Source organism: Cyanistes caeruleus, chromosome 3 (assembly GCF_971803275.1).
Source record: "Cyanistes caeruleus chromosome 3, bCyaCae1.hap1.1, whole genome shotgun sequence".
NCBI lineage: Eukaryota > Metazoa > Chordata > Aves > Passeriformes > Paridae > Cyanistes > Cyanistes caeruleus.
In genome coordinates this window covers 94990763-95009758 of record NC_141703.1, presented here as the reverse complement: position 1 = coordinate 95009758, position 18996 = coordinate 94990763, and the positions used below count along the sequence as shown (strand labels likewise).

General features: G+C 41.0%; 1 protein-coding gene across 1 annotated transcript; it reads right to left on the bottom strand.

Moving 5' to 3' along the window:
* Nucleotides 1-8204: 8204 nt before the first annotated feature.
* LNP1 (leukemia NUP98 fusion partner 1) lies at nucleotides 8205-18610 on the bottom strand. Its single transcript, XM_023946759.2, has 3 exons — nucleotides 18339-18610; nucleotides 11884-12129; nucleotides 8205-9862 (listed from the first exon to the last, which is right to left on the bottom strand). The coding sequence occupies exons 1-3, from the start codon at nucleotides 18483-18485 to the stop codon at nucleotides 9662-9664; spliced, it is 594 nt and encodes a 197-aa protein (XP_023802527.1). The 5' UTR covers nucleotides 18486-18610; the 3' UTR covers nucleotides 8205-9661.
* Nucleotides 18611-18996: the final 386 nt, after the last annotated feature.

Here is an 18996-nt window from a genome sequence, read left to right as displayed (position 1 = left end):
TCTTCATTGTTTTGTTAATTTTTGTTCTCTCAGTCTCTCTGGCTCACTTGCTGCCGTTGTGCACGTACCCCGGGTGAGTCAGGATAGTTAGCTGGGGAAAGACATCAGGGTGAACAACCCTCTGGACAGAGACACGAGGCTGAAAGAACAGGATGGGGAAACTGGCCAGTTAAGCAATGATATGAAAAACATCAGCTGTAGCCCAGCCTAGGGAGAAAGAGGGAAAAATGCTTTTTTAGCAGAAGAGGGAAAGTGAGAGCAGAAGCACAGCTGTGGAAGGTGATGAGGAGGTTGTAAATCCAGTGTCACTGCATAGGCACAGCCTCCTGCAACCCTTCTCCTTTGGCTCTTCTGCAGCACAGCAGGAAAATGTCCTCCTGTTTGCCACATGTGGTTGTTGTACCAGCCTTCATCCCACAGGACACCAGGGCCATAAAATCTCTGGTGCACAAAAGCTCCCCCAATACACACATTTATCACTTACATGAAAGAGCCATAATAAGGAGGGAGTCCATCCAAGCCACAAAACTCTCTGTGACCAGGTGCAATATTCCCAGGAGACAAACTTTCCCCTCAGCCACTGTCCTCCCAACCAGCTCCTTACAGACATGGCCATGTGTTCTATCTCACTGGGAAATGGATCCTTTGGTCTTCTGGCTGGCTGTCACTTAGGGAAACTTTGGCCTCCCAAAAACACCTCAATTTCCAGACCCCCTATGAACCCAAAACACCTCTTACAAACCAGCTCCCTGCCAAAGGCAGCTCTGGGCTCTCTCCACCACGCTCCTCCCCAGGGATGCACTAATCAGACCACCCCATGAAAAAGTTCAGCCTGAGCTCCTCACCCCTGGCATCACCAACTCTGCTCCCAAGCCAGGCACCAAGTCACAGCTGCAGAGGTGCTCCAGCATTAATCCACAGGCATTCTCCTCCTCTGCTTTAATCCAGAAGTCCAGCTGGCACTGCCACAGTGCAGACTCACACTTGTTCCTGCCTTTTCATGAGGTTTCCCACAACATGGGAATGTCCATCTTATATCTAATCTAATCTAAACTATATCCAATTTATTTTTATTTTTATTTTTATTTTTATTTTTATTTTTATTTTTATTTTTATTTTTATTTTTATTTTTATTTTTATTTTTATTTTTATTTTATTTTTATTTTTATTTTTATTTTTATTTTTATTTTTATTTTTATTTTTATTTTTATTTTTATTTTTATTTTTATTTTGGATATTAACAGCACAGGCTTGCTTGAACATGTGTTTGAGCTTGCAAGATGTTGGCTATAAATGGGGCCACAGGCAATCAGCTAAGCATCTCTGTAGGAAAAGGCTGTTTTAGGAAAGCTGGGGATTGGTGGGGAGAAGGCTGTTTCTGAGCAAGAAAGTTGAGGGAAAGCAGAGAATCCCAGGGGCAGCTTGAAAAGTAAGTTTGTGGCCAGGCAGGAGGAGTGGTGGACAGAAATCCACAGAACAGTACATTTCTTCTGGGAGATGCAGGTATACAAATGCCTACTTGTCAGCACATGTCTGTGTGTGTGTGTGTGTGTGTGTGTGTGTATACACACATATATGCATGTGTGTATATATAGTGCATATGTTTTATATATATATATATATATATATATATATATATATATATATGTGGCTTGGTGAACAGGCACAATAAAAATGAAATTAGCAACTAATTTAGTAAGCCAGTGATAAGTATAAAACGGAAAGAAGGTCAGTAGGTCAATTCTGATTCTGTCTCCTGCTGAATCTCCCAGCCAAATCATCCTTTTTCAATTACTGTCAGTTTTGTTTTGACTTTCTTGTGACTGACTTTGTTTCTTTTATGAAATACAGTTGTTTTACCTGCTTTTTGTTTCTGAGCAAATATACACATTTTCTTGACATGACATATGAACTGATCCTGCCAATGTGGCCATTTATGCTGAATATGGCTTTATGTGTCCAGATTTCCTCTGCAATAGCAGTGAGAGGCCAGGGACTGTAACTCACATTACCTGTGCAAAGAAGCCGAGTGGTTGAAGACTCCTGCTGCTCCCCAGGTGCTTATGACTGTCCCACTGCCAGCAAGGCTGTGCACAACAGGAGCATGTCCCTACCCTTTGCCATGGGAGCTCTCAGCCCAGCAAAGCAGCACAAACCTCCCCACATCCCAGACTCTGAACCAGACCAGCCACCATTGGGGTATTGGCATGACCACCCACCTCACCAAGCGGTTGTAGAGGAGAGATTGCATTTGATGAACAGAGATGCTTTGAAATATGTTTTAAAATATGGCTTATTTTTAGCTATGTTGCCTGTGAAAAGTACTTACACTGCTTATAAGAATAAAGATGTTGCATTTTGTCTCTGAGAAACTTCTGTCAGAATAAACATGGAGCAAGAAATGTATCATTTTTCCTATAGCAAGGACTAGGAGGGAGCTGGATCAGGGTTTTCTGTTGACCACGGGGTAAATACTGCAGTCCCTAACACCAGACTAAGCTCTGCCATGGGTTTCAGAGTATACTGATTTCCCCAATATATATAAAAATAAGTCATATATGAACAACACAGTAAAAATTTGACAACTTGTATCTGTGCTAATGGTTGATAATGGTTGTCTCCTGCTGGCACTGTAATTATTTCAGTCTCAAACTCGTGCTTGCACTTGACTACAGTGCATGCTCTCACTTGGTATGGACAGACTCCCTCTGCTGGAAAAAGGCTGTGAAGGTTATCTTGTTGATTAATGATTGTAAGTGAAAGTGAACTTGCAAACAATGGATTTTGTAGCAAATGTGCAATTTTGATTTACACTGTCCAAGGAATTGAAAAAATATTTTGACTTCTTCCCTAATCACTGACAAGGAGCTAAGGAAGTTTTACCTTCAAAGTTCATCTCTGAGCTTTGTAAGAATCTACATCACTTACATTAACCTTAAAATGCATTAATGCACTGAGTAGAGTTTTGATTTCTCTTTTCTTCTGAATCTAGAATCAAGCCTTGAATAGTTCCCCTCTGTAATCCTAAAGGACCCTCTCTTTACTTCTTCATCACAGAGGAAGAGAACCTGCCATTGCCTTTACAGATGCACCAGGACATGACATGTGGGACAGGTCATGTGGGACAGGTTGGTTTCTTTAGCAGCAACTTTTGAGTACACTGTTAAAAACAAGTGGTAAAGAGCACTTACAAACAGGATTTTAATGCAAGAATTCCTGTTATTTCTTAGGAATTTTAAGAGGTGGAGCTGATATAGTCCCTTCAAAAATTAAGAACCCTGGTCCAAATTATTTACCAGATGATTGATCTTAAGGAAAGGAAGGTTACCATTGTTAGATGAAATCCTCTTATCATCAGGATAATTTCAGCAGCATCCAGGTCAGACACAGCTTTATTTTTTTCTAGAAAAATGTGTTATCCAGTGCTTTCTATTTTTGCTTATTTTATATCAGACCAAAGAGTACTGAGATAGGATTTGTGTTTTAAAGTACCACTATAGCCCAGCAGTTATGCCTGCTTCTCTCACTTCAATGTGTCTCAGATGCCATCTACAGAAAGAACTTCCAAAGAGAGGAGTCCTTGGTGCTTGGTGCCTTTCCTGAGGCAACAAATATACCATACAATTTATCTCTATCCTCATAGAATCACAGAATGGTTTGGGTTAAAAGATTGTCTGGTTCCAAGCACTGTACCATGGGCAAGGAACATTCCAATAAGCCTGGTTACTCAGACCCTCATCCAGCCTGGCTTTGAACACTTCCAGTGGTAGGGAATCCATAGCCTCCATGCATTTGTGAAAAGTTCTTATCCAGATTTCTTTCAGGTCTCCTTTAGGTACTGGCAGGGGCTCTAGGGTCTCCCTGGGACCTTCTCCAGGCTGAACAGTCTCAAAACTCTCAGTTTGTCATCATAGAAGAGGTTCTCCAGGCCTGTGATCAGGAAAGTGGCTCACCTCTGGACTCATTCCAACAGGTCAATGTCTTTTCCATGTTGGAGGCCCCAGAGCTGGACACAGTACATCAATTAGCTGGGAATTAGGAGAACTGGTTGCTCCCTCTCTGCAGTGCCAGCTCTGAACTGCAGACATTGAAATACTCAGCTGCTTGCAGCTCTTTTAGAGCACTGTGTTCCACTTTTCCACTAATATAGCTATTTGAAGAATGACACACTCTGGCTGCAACAGCTTCAGTGTGGCCTACCATCTTCACCTTTGGTCTTTCTATCAGTGCAAAACGTTGTTAAAAGCCATTAAAGAAAATACTGAAGGTTGTCTCACCTTCTAAGTAGCATCTGGTAATACAGGATTACTGCAGCAACTTCAACACACAGATGTATCACCTCTCAGTCACCAGCACTCAGGGTTTAGTCAAGATCTGTCGTTCTTCTACTCTCTGTATTGCAAGTAACAGAAAATAAGGCTCTGAGAGTTCACCATAACAACTCGTTATGAAAGCTGTGCATGCAGTGAAGTTCTTTGCTCCAGTCAGTCCCCAAGACACCAGGAGAAATTGCACATGGATCCAAATCTTCTTGCTTCAACTGAGAAGAAATTTTTATCAGTCTGAAACACGCTCAGCTCAGAATTGCTTTGGATTAGGAAATCACACTGCAGTGAGTATCCTGAGTGATGGACATTATGGTTGATGACCATTAATCAGTTGAGATTATCCCAATGTGAGAGTCCTTTTGTTCCATGCAAAAGGCATTAAAGGAACAGAAGATGAAGCAGCCTCATCTGTAGCTGTGGGCATGTAGAACTTGGCACAATGGAGAAGGAACTCATGAATATATTATATATTTCCCAAATCCTGGGCTAAACTGTGGCTGCCACTTCTGCACAGGTGAAAGCAGCCCGAAGTGATTTTGTTCTCCCTGAGGATCTTTTATTGCTGCTGGGACTGCTAGGGGAAATAAATGTCCTAATCATTCCTCTCTGCCAGGCATAAACTTGTGCTAATCTGAAATCACCGTAGCTGCTTTCTGACAGACAAATTTCTCTGTATAGGAGTTCTCAGGGAGTAGACCCACTATATTTAAAAAGCTTATGAGAAACATTGAAGAAGTATTTTGTGTATACAGGAAGAGCAGTATATCAAATGAGAGCCATTGCATAATAGTCCAGGAAAGGTTGCTTTTCAAAGGGCCAAACTTAGCATTTGCCTCATATCTTGGGATATGGCTGCAGGAAACCACATCCATGAATCTTTCTGCTCAAGCTTTAGAGAAAAAAAAAAGAGTTCTTTTTTGATACTTCATTATCTAGACCAGGACTAATTCTGCAGTCTGAGGACTCTCTATAAGGGCCTTGATGGCTTTTTGATGAAAATTCATGTACAGCTGCCACAAGTTGGTTGGTCTTCTCAATACACCAAAAGTTTTGTCAGTTTAGAAATTGTATGAACTGAAGCATTTTGATAAACATATAAGAAGGACAAGAATGCATCCAGTATGACAGAATATTGATGCTCATTGTATCATTTCTTTCTCTTATTTTCAGTCTGACCTCAGGGACAAGACACAGCAGAGAGAAATTATCTTTTTCCAAGGAATTGTAGATATAGAGCTGAGATCCTCCTAAGAGGAGCAATAGCATCTGTCAAGCCAGTCTAAAACAACAGTGAAAACATTGCTATGAGCAATGTTTTCTATGATGAGTGGGTTTATTTTCACATTTGTTCTCACACAATTACCTAAAGCTCTGGCACAACAACTGCAGGCAGGGCATTCTTTATCAAGATTGTTGTATTTCAGTGTTCAATTCCCTCACTGAATGACTAGATTTTGGCTGTAATATCTCTCTGGAAACATTTCAAGACCTTTTTGTTTACAACAGTTTTGGCAGAAAGCTGTGATAAGCTCAAAGTCCTGTGATTATGATTCATTGCTGTGTGAATAATTTCAGTTATGTCTTGGTTTGAAAAGACAGGTGTCTGCTAAGGAAGGCAGGACCCTCCCTTGAAATGTAAAAATGTAAGGCCCCCTCCCGCCAAATTATTATAATCTTGAAATCAAGGGGCTCTCAGGCAAAGATATGGGAATAGCAATAACAGTTCTTTACTAGGAAAATTAAAATAAAAATCCAGGTAGGAATGCTTGGCTCCTCCCCCTGGGTGGAGCATCTCACGAAGGGATGATGTAATTTCATCAGTCATGCAGAGAGACTCAATGGCCCATTAACAGAAAAGATCCCCCTGGAGGGAGGAGTGGAAGAGATAAAGAGCACTGCCTCACCTGGTTTTAACAGCTGGCAATACATACTTTTGGTTACATCTTGCATTCTAACCCAAAACAAGTTATCAAGCTTGATTATACGTCTGCGTTGTTTCACAAAGTTCACATGTACACTGAGTGCATTCAGAGCCGGGGCTGTGCTTACCTGAATGCCATTTTTTATGCTAAAGAACAAAAACCTGCCAATGAATATTTTAATATTTTTTGTATTCAATATTTTTTTTTAATATGTATTATATTCTTCTTCAGTCATACACTGTGGTTGTTTCATTTTTTTTATTAATGCATTTAAATATTTCCCATTTTTTTGCCCAGAAAGGGTTGTTGTGAGCACATGCATACATACAGGTGTTACATCATTTTACCTGTGTGGCATTTCATATACTGATACATGATAAGTTAACCAGCACCCAAAATTTAATTCATCCTCCAAACTGTTCTGCAATTCAATAACACCTGAAAAGCAAGCATAAACATTTTGCTTTGGGGTTGCCCACCTGACAGATGAGGTAGCCACAACTGATATCCTCTTCTAAGCCCTCTCAGAAAAGAGTGGGGTATAAGCCTCTCTCGCTCTTGAAAGGTTTGTATGTACCCACATCTTCCTTTCCCACAGGAGCACTTCCAGCTAGCCTTGAACTGCTGGAAGAATCCACAGGGATGAGCATGTTATCAGGCCATGATCTTCCACTTGTGAGACACAGCAAGTTTAATATTTCCTTCATGGATCCCTGAATCACATCAGTTTTCCTGCTCGTTCCCCTTTCTGTTTCATGCTTTCAATGTTTCTTGTTAATGAGCATATGGATTTTTTCATCCCTTTTTCTTCACTTCCCACTGAAGCCTGACCTCCATGAGATCCAGGGTTTGGACTCTGATACGACTTGCAGCCATCCCACTCTTGGAAAGGGCAGAAAAAGCAAACAGTGTTTGCTCAGGAATGGGTGTTTGTGCAGAAGCTGCCTGCAGGCAGCCCCGTTGCTCTGGGAATTCAGGATGGAATCAAGGCAGTGACTATTTTTTTGTCAGTCACAAGAGAACTAGTGACCTGCTGTGAGAATGGAAACCCTCTGGAGTCTTTCTGACTTCTTGCATTTTCCACCTCCTGTGGAAACACAAATATCAGACGTGCCATTGCAATCAACAAAGACAATCGTCTTTGGATGGCTACCTGCCTTCCCAAATGTCCAATTTGTTATGGAATATTAATTAATTTCTGTGGAGAATGCTTTCAATCTGTCATGCAAGCTTCAGTCCATCTAAGTAATACTACTGCCTCAGACTGGAAGGGACTGAGCTGCAAAGGGCTGTTGGTCTAATCAGCTGTGATACAAAGCAAGAGAGAATGATTTTGAGCAAATAGAGGGCATTGTGTGAAAGCTTCTGTTTCCAGAGTCACACCATGGGGCTGATGGGCCGGTTCAAACACTCACAGACTCTCCCATCAGAGAGATGGGATTAGGTGAAACACAGGGAAGCTGTTGGCAGGCAGAGCTGCCCTGGTGGCAGTGAGGCTTCTGTGTGCTTTCAGGGAGATGGTAACCAGCAAGTCAGAGGCAGCCACACAGGGCTCTCCTGTTTTAGCTGTTTGGTGTTTTCCATCAGGTGTGGTGTACAACCAGCACGTTGGTGTGATGAATACAAGCAAATTCTGTTGGGGCCTGTTGAGTTAACCTGTCTGTAAAACAGGAGGAGGCAGCTGATGGCCTCCATCCTGAAATCCAGGCAAAGCTGATGCAGCCACAGCATTCAGCTCTCCCAAGGTGTGAGGACAGGCTGCTGCCTGAAAGGATGTATGTGAGAGGGCTCATCTGAGGAGCTCAGATGCTGCTGGCCACGTTCTTTTCTACCCACACCTTTTGTAATGCAGTCTTCAGATTAAGGCTCTAAAGGAAAAGTCATCTGTATTTAAGTTTTGGTGGACAGAAAAACTTTGTAAAAATTAAATATCAATTGGGAAGGACAGGAGCTATGCATAGGAACAACATTTTTCCATTATTAGATTTATTAGTTTATAATATATGTTACCAGGCAAGAAGCAATTTACAAGCATCAGTAAGGGTTCGATTGCTTTCTTATATATCCCCCAAAGCCCTAAATTAAAAAAAAAACAAACAAAATCAACAACATAATTCCTTAATGGATATAAGTGTTACAAAGTGTTAAGGATGCCCTAAGCTTTTAAAGGGCTGAATATTCAAAAGTAAGGCTCTAAGGTAAATTAATAAGATTTTTTTTAATTACAGAAAAATCACAAGAAGAATATCCATCAGACCTCAATTTTCATTCATGACTTCATTAGTTATCACTCTTCTCTAACTGTATTATCCAAATGAGGCTTTCTCCATACTAGGCTTGGGGAGATTGTTCCCAAAGAGAGCTGGGTTGTATCTGCAGAGAACACTGACACTTTGAAGAAAGGGAGGCATAGGGGAATTGTGGGAGTGTGTATGTGTTTGTGAGCATGTGGAGATGTGATTTACACCTGTGTTTAGGAGATCCTCTGCCAGAGGAACAGAGTTTTCCTAGGTCCTGCTTGCCATAGACAGCCAGTTTGGCCCAAATTCTGGAAAAGGAAAAAGGGTTGCAGTGCCTCAGCAATCCCTTGAAGAGATTATATGGAAATATGAGAGTGACAGAGAGACAGAACATCTCTGGTTTTACTGGAGAATTTTCAGCAAGGCTCAGATGTTGATGAAGAAGCAAAAGTAGAGATGTAGCAAAAGAGGTTGGTAGCTACATGGCAGTAAAGTAGTAAATGGAGAGAGGAAAGGCCACAAAAGAAGCAAGGTAACAAGGGTAAAGTTGGGAGAAAGAACTAGTTGTGTGACTGGGAAAATGGGATTAAGGACATGGGAGAGGGCTGGGAGATACCAGTGAAATGAGTCATACTGCACAGGTGTAGAAGAGAACATGGGCTTCTCTTACATGAATTTGGAGCTGAAAGATTATCGGAGCAAAAAGATACCTGTTTTCCAGAGAAATCTAAGTGAATGTCAGGGCCAGGGAGCAGTTGGCTGTTTATGTGTGTTTTTTCTTCCCAAACCTACCAAAAAGCCTGTTTTCAATTAAAAAGAGACATAAGGCTTTGCATGGCTCTGCAATACATAGGTGGTGGTCTCCTCTTACAGGAACACAACCACCACTGTTCTGCTGCAATGCTGAATATGCCTTAAATGCTCTTATCATGGTTAATCTCTAACTTGGATCTTGCTACTGATGCACTCCTATGACAAAGGTCACATTTGTAATGACAAAAGTAAAGAAAGGAAGTAGCAGTAACATGGTGCCAGTGCTGCAGTTGAATTTTACTTTTATTTTACAGCTTAGGGGTTATTCTAGCTAATAGGCCTCTCCTAGTCAAAACAGAACAAGAATGCCCCCTCTGCTCTTCAGGGGGAGTGTTAAGCTTGATTATCTTAATGCAGTCTAGCTTCCTGTGCATACATAGCCTTTCTGAATGCTTGCTTGTGATGGAAAATGTTGGCTGTGTTTTGCAGGTACTTCTGAACTTTCAGCTTCTTCCCGATCTCTCCTTGCCTCTGATTTCTCTCCCATTTTCTTATGAGACTTGCTTTTTCTCAAATGCAATTTTTCTCTTTCTCGTCTCTCTTTTGCACCTTCAGGTTGCTAAAAGGCAGGGGAAAAAAATAGCAGGAAATTAAAAGAGACTCTAAGAGCAAACAAACAAAAAAAGCTCATTCTTTTGTTTCACTATGTAACAAAATATTGCAGAAACCTGCCTCACCAAGATCAGCTTTACCATGATGGGCTCAAATTCAAAGCCCAAGCCTGTCCCCCTAAAATCTCAGCAAGAATCAGCACACATGCTTCAGTTTTACCCTGTATATGATAGGAAGGTCACAGGCTCAGGGGACTTGGAGAGCAAACAGGAGGAATAAAGGGAGTGGCTCTGAGATTTCAGCCCAGACTCCATCTTTCTAACCTTTCATGTGATCCATCTTTACATCCCTGAAGGTTGTTCAGTGCTAACTGCAAAGACCTCACTGTAAAACAAGATCTGAAGGGTTCTCAAAGACACATTTGTACAAGCAAAGAAATATGCCAGGAAGGAGATGAATTACCTTTCCCACCCTGTTCACCTGTCTGATCATGGTGGTTTGAATTGTACCCACAGAGCTCTGAATGCAAAAAAATACTCCATTTGGAGACACAGGTTTGAGCCCAAATTTCCTTTCAGATCTTTAACCTATTGCTCAGTTCTTTGAGATTCACAAGTCCTTCACACCTCCCAAACTACAATTGTGATTGAAGGAATGGCAACAACTTTGTCTGCTTGAAAAACAGAGTAAAATACAGCTCAGCATACCTCACTGCTGATTACAGGGGGGCACTGGAATCCATGCTTTTAACTGGAACCAAAGCCATATTTAATACATTATGCTCACTCTACCTAATCATACATCAACTACACACTCAGTCTTTCTAGCCACAGGCACTTTTGAGGAATTATAAGTGATAAACCAGACAACCAACGGTGAACGTTGGCACATGAGGCAATGTAAATTTCCAAATGAAATAAATTGAATAGTTTCTGAAGAGGAAAAAGAAGATTAGAGAATGCACTTGAAATTTTTACAATGGTGTAACAGTACTGGCATCATCATCATAATTCTGCATATTCTTAGAGAACTGGTCATGCAATTACTATAATTATGGGACTGATCATGTAATTATGCTTCTTATTGAAAAGAGACTTTTTTTCCCTTCTTTTGCTGTGCAAAGAGAGTTGAAAATTACTTTCCCTTACAAATTGTCAGTGTCAAGAAACTGGAAAGAAAGGATGCTTTCTTCTGTCATTTGATGCTAATGTCAGGTGTTATTCAAGCACAGTTTTTTGAATGGAGAGACAATTTGATAGTGTTTTTCTGATACTTAAAAGTGAGTTAGGATTTATTACTCTTTCTTCCATTGCATGATACAGCAGATAGCATGTATCATAATAATAAAAATATATTAAAGTGTCATAGACAAAAAGTTGTTATTGGCTACTTCATCAACACACACCAGATGAAATGCTCATGACTCTTGACAGAATGATGGGGGGAAGGATGAAATGGGAGGAGAATCCCCTGTTGCCTGCATGCCCTTTCAGTGGAAATATGTTCCACCACTTACAGCAATAGCTGCTGCTGCAGATGTGTGGTGACACTGCAGAAAGCAGATGGATGGAGTCCTGAGGGGTAAATGAGAAGCCTCTCAAACACTGCAGTGTCTGGCAGTATTACAGATAACTCCACACAGGTTAAGTCAGGTCAGCAGCAGTGAAAAAGTGAGCTGGGCCTTGCAGCAGGAGTGAAGCAAACCTGGGTTTGTATCATCATGTTTTGTGGCCACAGCCATAGAAACCTCTGAAAACATTGCCACACGAGCCAGTGCAGTGTCTCATTTTGAGGATAAACATTCCTGAACAAGCCTAGACAGTAACACTGCATCAAGAATCCTCACACTAATGATACAACTTTAACCTTGTTTGTGCTACTTGTAGTAATTTGAAACCACATAATATGAAATTCCAATTGGAGTTTATTTCTGCACTTCCCCCAGCAAATTGACAGCATTTCCACAAAGGATGAAGCTGACTTGGTTGGTTGGGCTTTTTTCTTCTGTAATGATCTTAAGTTACCTACCAAAGAAACTGAGCGTTTGCTTTTGAGATGCAATTGCTTTTCAAAGGACTCTGCAAATTCCTGAATGGAGTTTGATCTTGTCTCTGGACACGAGCTGTCTGCTGAAGGTGTTCTGCTTGCCTTACTGTGGAAGTGGCATTTGACATCTTGGTCTTCTTGAAATTCCTTGGAGCCCCTGAGGTGGCCTGAAGATGAGCCTTTGGCAGAAGCATGAAGTCGTGTTGCATGGAGGGAGGAAAGCTTGGCCTGAAAAACAAAATATCTTTGTTGACTATCGAATAGCAAAATAGTGTTCACAAGGCAGACTTTTTTCTGCCACAGAAACTCTCCCAAACAGTGCTGCAAAGTGAAGGACCTTCCCCACAATTCTGTATCTTTCAAGTTAGGAGAATCCCACTGCCAAGAACTTGCTTTCTGGAGGCAGCAGTGGCAGAATTTCCTATTATTCCTGGGTGTGAGGATTTAAGTTTTGGCACACAATGAACATTTCAAATGTAGAGTGTGCTGGGTCCTCTTAGTGCTCACTGACACTAAAAGGAACTGGGACTCTTCATAACCTCAAAAACTCAGGCCTTACCCCTGGCTGCAGTTTCTTGGCAGAACTCTCAAAAAAGCATTACGCAGCCTTTTTGGCCAGATGAGTCAGATAAGAGCTTTGACCCACAGTGCTCCAGGTCTTATCAGCTGTTTGAGTTTAGAGTGTGACAGCAACCATTCCTCACCCAGTTCTGCCAAGTTTCCAGCATAGCCTACATGCAGACAAGATGCCTTATTGCCCAGCTTTGAATTTTCTGCTGGTTTCTTGGGCACATTTGTCTTGAACTAATGAAGGAGCACTTCCAGGATACTGAGGGATACATCCCTACCAAAGGAACAATAGGAAACAGACTTCTGCAATTATATTTGCAAGACTGAAGTGGGTAGTGAGTAGACAGTTGTTTAGTTTCGGTGTGATTCAATTTTCCGAAGTCTGGCACGCAGATAAAAGCTATTGATCTGCATCAGCTGTGTTTAATTGAATGTCTGCAAAGGAGATTAAACTGATACAGAACTGCTGTGGAATCATGTATTGGTGGTTTTAGAAAGGGACAGACCTGCAGAAGAGAGGTGTGAGAAGGATGTCATACAGAGCCATGGATACCCCAAACCCTGCCAGCTGTTGATGATTTTCAGGATGAGTAGCTGAACACTGGCAAGATGCAGATGGTGAAAGTTGTGTGAGATGGGAGGTACTGAAAATTACACCCCTGCAGCTGTCAGATTAAAGCACTCCAAGCATCCAGCTACTGCATACAGTTTTGAGTGCGTATATGTTTTGGACATTATGAGGAATTTCTTCACAGAAAGGATGATTAGACATTGGAATGTACTTCCCAGGGAGGTGGTGGAGTCGCTGTCCCTGGAGATCTTTAAGGAAAGACATGATATGGCACTCAGTGCCATGGTCAAGGGCTGGACTCGATGATCTCAGGGATGTTTTCCAACCTAATTGATTCTGTGATTCTGTGATTCTGTTTTGTATAATCCTGGTGCTGAGCCTTCAGCTATTAAGTAACCCTGAGAAGTTCGGCTGGCTTTAAGGGAGCTGTGACTGTTTATAACAAAGGAAGGTTTATCCCACCAGTTCTGCAATGTTTTCTAAGAAAATCCAGTAGAAAATCCTACACTCAGAGCAGTAGTTTGTGGTGTGTGCATTGGTTGTTTTGTTACTTTAACAAACAGGGGAAAACTAAAACAACTTGGTAGTGTACACATGAACCTACAAACCTTGGACTGTAAGGGACCTGAAACATGTCCTGCACACAACTTCATTCAATCTGGCCCAGATGCTACTATAAATGTACTGGCACAACAGTGACCTATGCAGCCTTTCTCTGAATAGAGAGGCTGTGCATTCATATGGCTACATCAGACTAGACAGGCTTGATGAGAGATGCTAAAAATAATAAATCTCACACCTGACAGAAGTACCTGACATTGAAGAGTGTTTACAAAATACATGGTACTGGTTCCAGTTTTTTTCCCAGGCATAAGCTTACTATGTCCAGTATTATGGACTGTCTCTGAGAGTAGTGTAAATGATTTTTGCCATATTATTTTTACTTTGGTTTCAAACCAGTCAATACAGCTGCAAGTTCTGTAAGGTCATATTGTATTGTTGCTTTAGAAAGCATCAAACCAATCACATTGTGCTCGAGGGACAGGAGCACACATGCCATACCAGGCTCAACAAGCTAAATGTCTTCTCTCTGATTTTAATAGCATCAACATATATTCTTTCCTGGAAATAAAAACAGTCTGATGGTAAAAAATCACTGGTATCTGTTCCTAGAGGGTTTGGGAAAAAAACAACAAACCAAACACAGGAAGATAGCTGAAATGGGGGATTGTATTCTTTCAATCTTGTTTTTCAAAGTCTGCAAATGTTTTCTTTTACTAAGACGTTTTTTAATTTCCCTCCACAGATAGAATTTCAGGTAAGCCCTTAACAAAAAACCTGTGGTTTACCTACTGATATGGCAGGAATGGTCCAGAAAAGAGACAAGGTGTCCTCTGAAATGCCCATCTGCCTCAGTGGGCTAAACGTAAAGCTACACAGACAGGTCTGTGCAATCATATTACTGCGTCTGTGTTTTCTTTCACAGCGCCTTTGCATGATACATTAAATTCTCCACTATCAAAATGGGGATTTTTTGCCAGTGTGGGGAAAGCCAGAAGCACCAACCGATCTCAGGGATTGTTTCTCAATCCCTTAGTACTCCTTTTTCCTGTGTTGGGTAAAAGCCACTCATGTTCACTGTATCTATTTACAAAACAGCTAATCTGCTAATTGCCCATCTCAAACACACAAAAGGTACACAAAAAAAAATTCCTTCACACAACAAAAATTGTTGTCAGCATAATTTGTCTTATCTCTTTCTCAGTGTCTGTTGTACACAAGTTAATTGTTTACATCTTTTGGGCTTGAGAGGTTGAACAGCTGTCAGTAAGAACATTAATCTTCAGCGTGTCAGCACAAATGTTCATTGTTTGCTGGAGTTTACACAATGACCCGAGTATTTTAGGGATATTTTGGAACATCTGACATTCAGATGCTTTCCTGTGGCTTTATTTCCTTCTGAGAAGCTTAAAGACAAGCATATATTTCTTAAAAATGTTTTGGTCTGGCCTTCAATTGGTCTATAGTAACAACATTGTGGTAGATGTTCAGTCTAAGTTTAGTTTAAATTAAATGTCAGTAACTTCAATAGCAATCATCTGTTCTGCTACCACTCTCAGCTGTTCCAAGCAATTTTCTCCTGTGAGCAACAATGTCTGTTTGAAGGTGGATACATGTATAGGGCTATAAACTTCTTATCAGTTCTCCTTTGTCTCCAATCTTTTCCTTAGAACAAAATGTCTGGAGTTATGTGTTCTGAATGTAGGGTAACTAGAATGTGTCAAGGAAAGTCATAGCTGGAGGCTTCATAAAGGGTTTCACAGTTAATTTGTCTAAAGTTTGCCAAGGGAACAAGTTAAATAAAGGCCATGGAAACAGCTCACTTAATTATCCCCAGGCAGTTTTTGCATTCAGTGTTGGCCCACAGTAACATACACAGCTCTGAGCTTTCCCGGAGAGTGGAGTTACATGTTGTTTTAGCCTGACTGGCAAGTGACCTAGGGAAAGACAAATATAATTTTGTGTTCCCCTCTGCAAAGTGTGAATCACAATAGCAAAAGCATTTTGCAAAGATTATCTCAGTAGTGTTTGTGAAGTATACCAAGACATTGGGGGAGAGAAAAAAAAAAAAACAACAAAAAAAACCACTGTTGTTAGTTTGGGAGTTATTCTTCCTTTATCCATATTTATCCATATTTAAGATATGGGTATTTAGGATATTTAGCTTTATCCATATTTAAGATGGGGTCTGTACCACGATAGGATACCACAGGAGTTTGTTTTTGTCTTTGAGGTGGGAGCAGTGGCTTGAATGTCTCACAAGGGCACAGGAAAAACTAGGAAGACCAACATACCAGTTTGGAGCTGAAAGTGATTTTCCAGCAGAACTACCTTTTGTGCTACCCTGAGAGCACTTTGCTATGCAGCACCAAAAGGCTCATGGTGCAGAAGCGTGGGCAGGACTGCTCTGCTGCTGATGCCCTGAATACCAGCCTTAGCTATGAGACCAAGTGAGCTGGCAGTGCTCTTTTGGCAGTACCATTGTACCTGCACACGGAGCTTTTCCCAACTGCTGTGTCAGAATTTGCTGACTTGATTTTCATCTAGACAGTGGAGTTACCTCAATTTTCAATGCTGAGACAGAAGAAAAGGTACATGGTGACCTGCTGTGGAGGTATTAGCTTTCAGAAAAGATGCACTCTAATCTCAGTTATTATTCCTCCTGATAATTAGCACTGTTCTTATAAAACGAAGACAATATTTAAATAACAGTACCAGTGTTTTGAATCTTACAACAGTTATAATTTGCAATAATGAATCTTAAAGCAGTTATAATTTGGAGTAACTGTGCAAAAAACACACATCCAGGTGCAATAGCTCTTAAGTTACTGCTCTCAACAAGGAGATGCTCATTCTGGAGGTATTTCTAAGGCATCAGTAGTGCCCATTTGTTTAACTTCTGGCTTGGGTTAGACAACATATACTAGCATTCTTTACTGCCAACTACTCAACTTCCAAATCAAGAGTTCATTTCAAAATATATCCCCAGATCATAAAATCCCCAGACAAATCTTCCTGTCTCATTCTTCCAGTCAACATGTGACACCAATAAATAAAGCAGTTAAAATTGACATATTCTATATGAAACTAGTGGAGCAAGACAAATTCGTATGAAGCACTAATGTAAAGGCCTGATATAATTAAGTGTACACAATATGTTTAGCTTGTTAAACAGTAACATCAAAAAATCATAGTCTGTCAGCTAACTAAATCTAAATTCTAGGTATGGATTCAGGAATGCAAATATAGCAAAGTATTTGAATAGCTATTAGCTAAATATTTAAATAGCTTTTGAACAAACTGAATATAAGGACATGCTTCAAATTATATGTCTGTGCACACACAAATACAGACAAAAATATCCAAGATGTGTTCAGCACCTTGCTGAATGGAAAGAGATTTAAAGTGCATTCTTACACTCCAGTTTCTCTTGAGGCCTAAAGAAATCACATATGCGTGGGTATCTGAGTGAAAAAAGTAAAATACAGTAAAATTAATTCACCTCCTTCCCTTCCCATAAATGAATGTTATGTATTCAGCAGTCTGATGGAACACAGCAGCAAAGCTCTAGCTCAGAGTCTGTCTTGCAATCTGTGGCTGAGGTGACATGTAAGAGTAAATAACAAATGTGGCTGATCAGACCAGAAATTAGGAAAGAAGGTTACCTCTCCAGCCTATCCATGAATTCAAAGAGGGAGGAAGTGGTTCTGGACTACTTTGCTTTTCTTACCCAATTTGTTTTGGAAATGAAAAATCCCACAGCTTAGAACTGACAGCAGCAGAGAAGAACTTGCAAGGCAGAAACAGAATGGCACAAGAAAAAGTTTGGAAAAGATTAGCTGTTCCTCCCCAATATATTAGTATTTGCTTCACTGCAGCCATAATGATCTAAGAATATAAGTAAAAAGTGCTTTGTAAGGAAACAAAATATCTTTATTAAGACAACTGATGTAGCTGGAAAAAAAGGAGTCAGGTTTGGACCACCTAAATGGTCTTTTAAAAGCTGAAATCAAAGCAACAATCTTTGAATAAAGAGAATACTGTAAACAGCTGTTTTCAGTTTAACTTGATTTTGATAATCACTTAGACAGTTGTGAGCTGCCTTCTGTACATGAACCTGCCCCTTTCCCAACTGGTTTGTTTTAAGAATAAAGAATGTACTTCTACCTTAAAATCTTACTTCACAGTTTAGTAAGCTTTGTTATGTGTTGTATCATTGTTTTCAAATCCTCTAGATTAAAATAGAAGTTACACTTACCTGAAAACAGGTAAGTCCCAAGGGGTAAAGGGTAAAACTTCCTGGAGACCATATTGTTGCATAATTGGGTCCAAATCCTTTTAATACATATGGAGTTATACAGTTTTTTACATGAGAACAGATTAGTTACAGACGTCTTTATGTATGTAGGTGCAAAATGTTTTGATCTCTGCCAGGTTGTGCTGAGCAGCCAGGACAACACTGTAATACACAGTGAGGCAGCTATTACACACTACTCCTTCCATTTCTGGTCCTATCAACACTATGTTGGAGTTTGCCAGTTTTCTGTATTCCAGGGCTCCAGAGGATTGACCCTGTCAGACAGCTAAGTTCAAAAAGCAGCTAGCAGGAACTGAACTTACTTGGCAAAGTGTCCCATACTACTCATACATCCCTGGTGCTGTGCCTCTGGGGATGGAGTTTATATTAATATATACACCACGTGCACACACAGAGAACGCTGCACACAGCTCTTACCGGCAGGGATGCCCTCCTTTCACTACAGAGTCGTGGCTGATGTTTCTTGTGGCCTCTGCCTTCTTTCTCCTCATCTGCCAAGCTGTGGCCCCAGAAGCTGCTCATCCATTTTGCAAAGAAAATATCATCATCCTCATCATATTCCATGCACAGATGCTCCAAACTTGGGGGGGGTGGGTCTCCCAAACAGACAAGGTCAAATTCCACCACCAAGCTAGTAGCTTCACACTGTTCTGCCAACAAGAGGAAGCAGAGACGCAGTTTCAAACACTCTTTCTACACTCCCACCCTAAAACCTGTCCCACTGCAGCCCCGGGCGCTGCCTAAACATAAAGTCAGCCCTTTCTCTTTTCAACAAGGTTTCCTCTAACCTTTCCATTGCAGTGATGTCCAATATGACACTGCCGCAGGGGGTGGCTGGCAGGGCTGTGGCTGCTCCCTGTGTTGCTGCTGAGTGCCCCAGCTGTCAATACCAATGCAGAATTGCCCACAGTTACATGCCTGCGGGGGGCAGACCCAAAGTAGGCTTGTGATTTTTGAGAAGCACAATTGACATATTGATGTTGGTCAGAAACCGGCACAGCTGCTTGCAGAGACCTAGCTGGCTCTGTGGGAGGGAGCAAATGGCCCACTCTTCTCCTGTTGCTCTCTCTCTCTC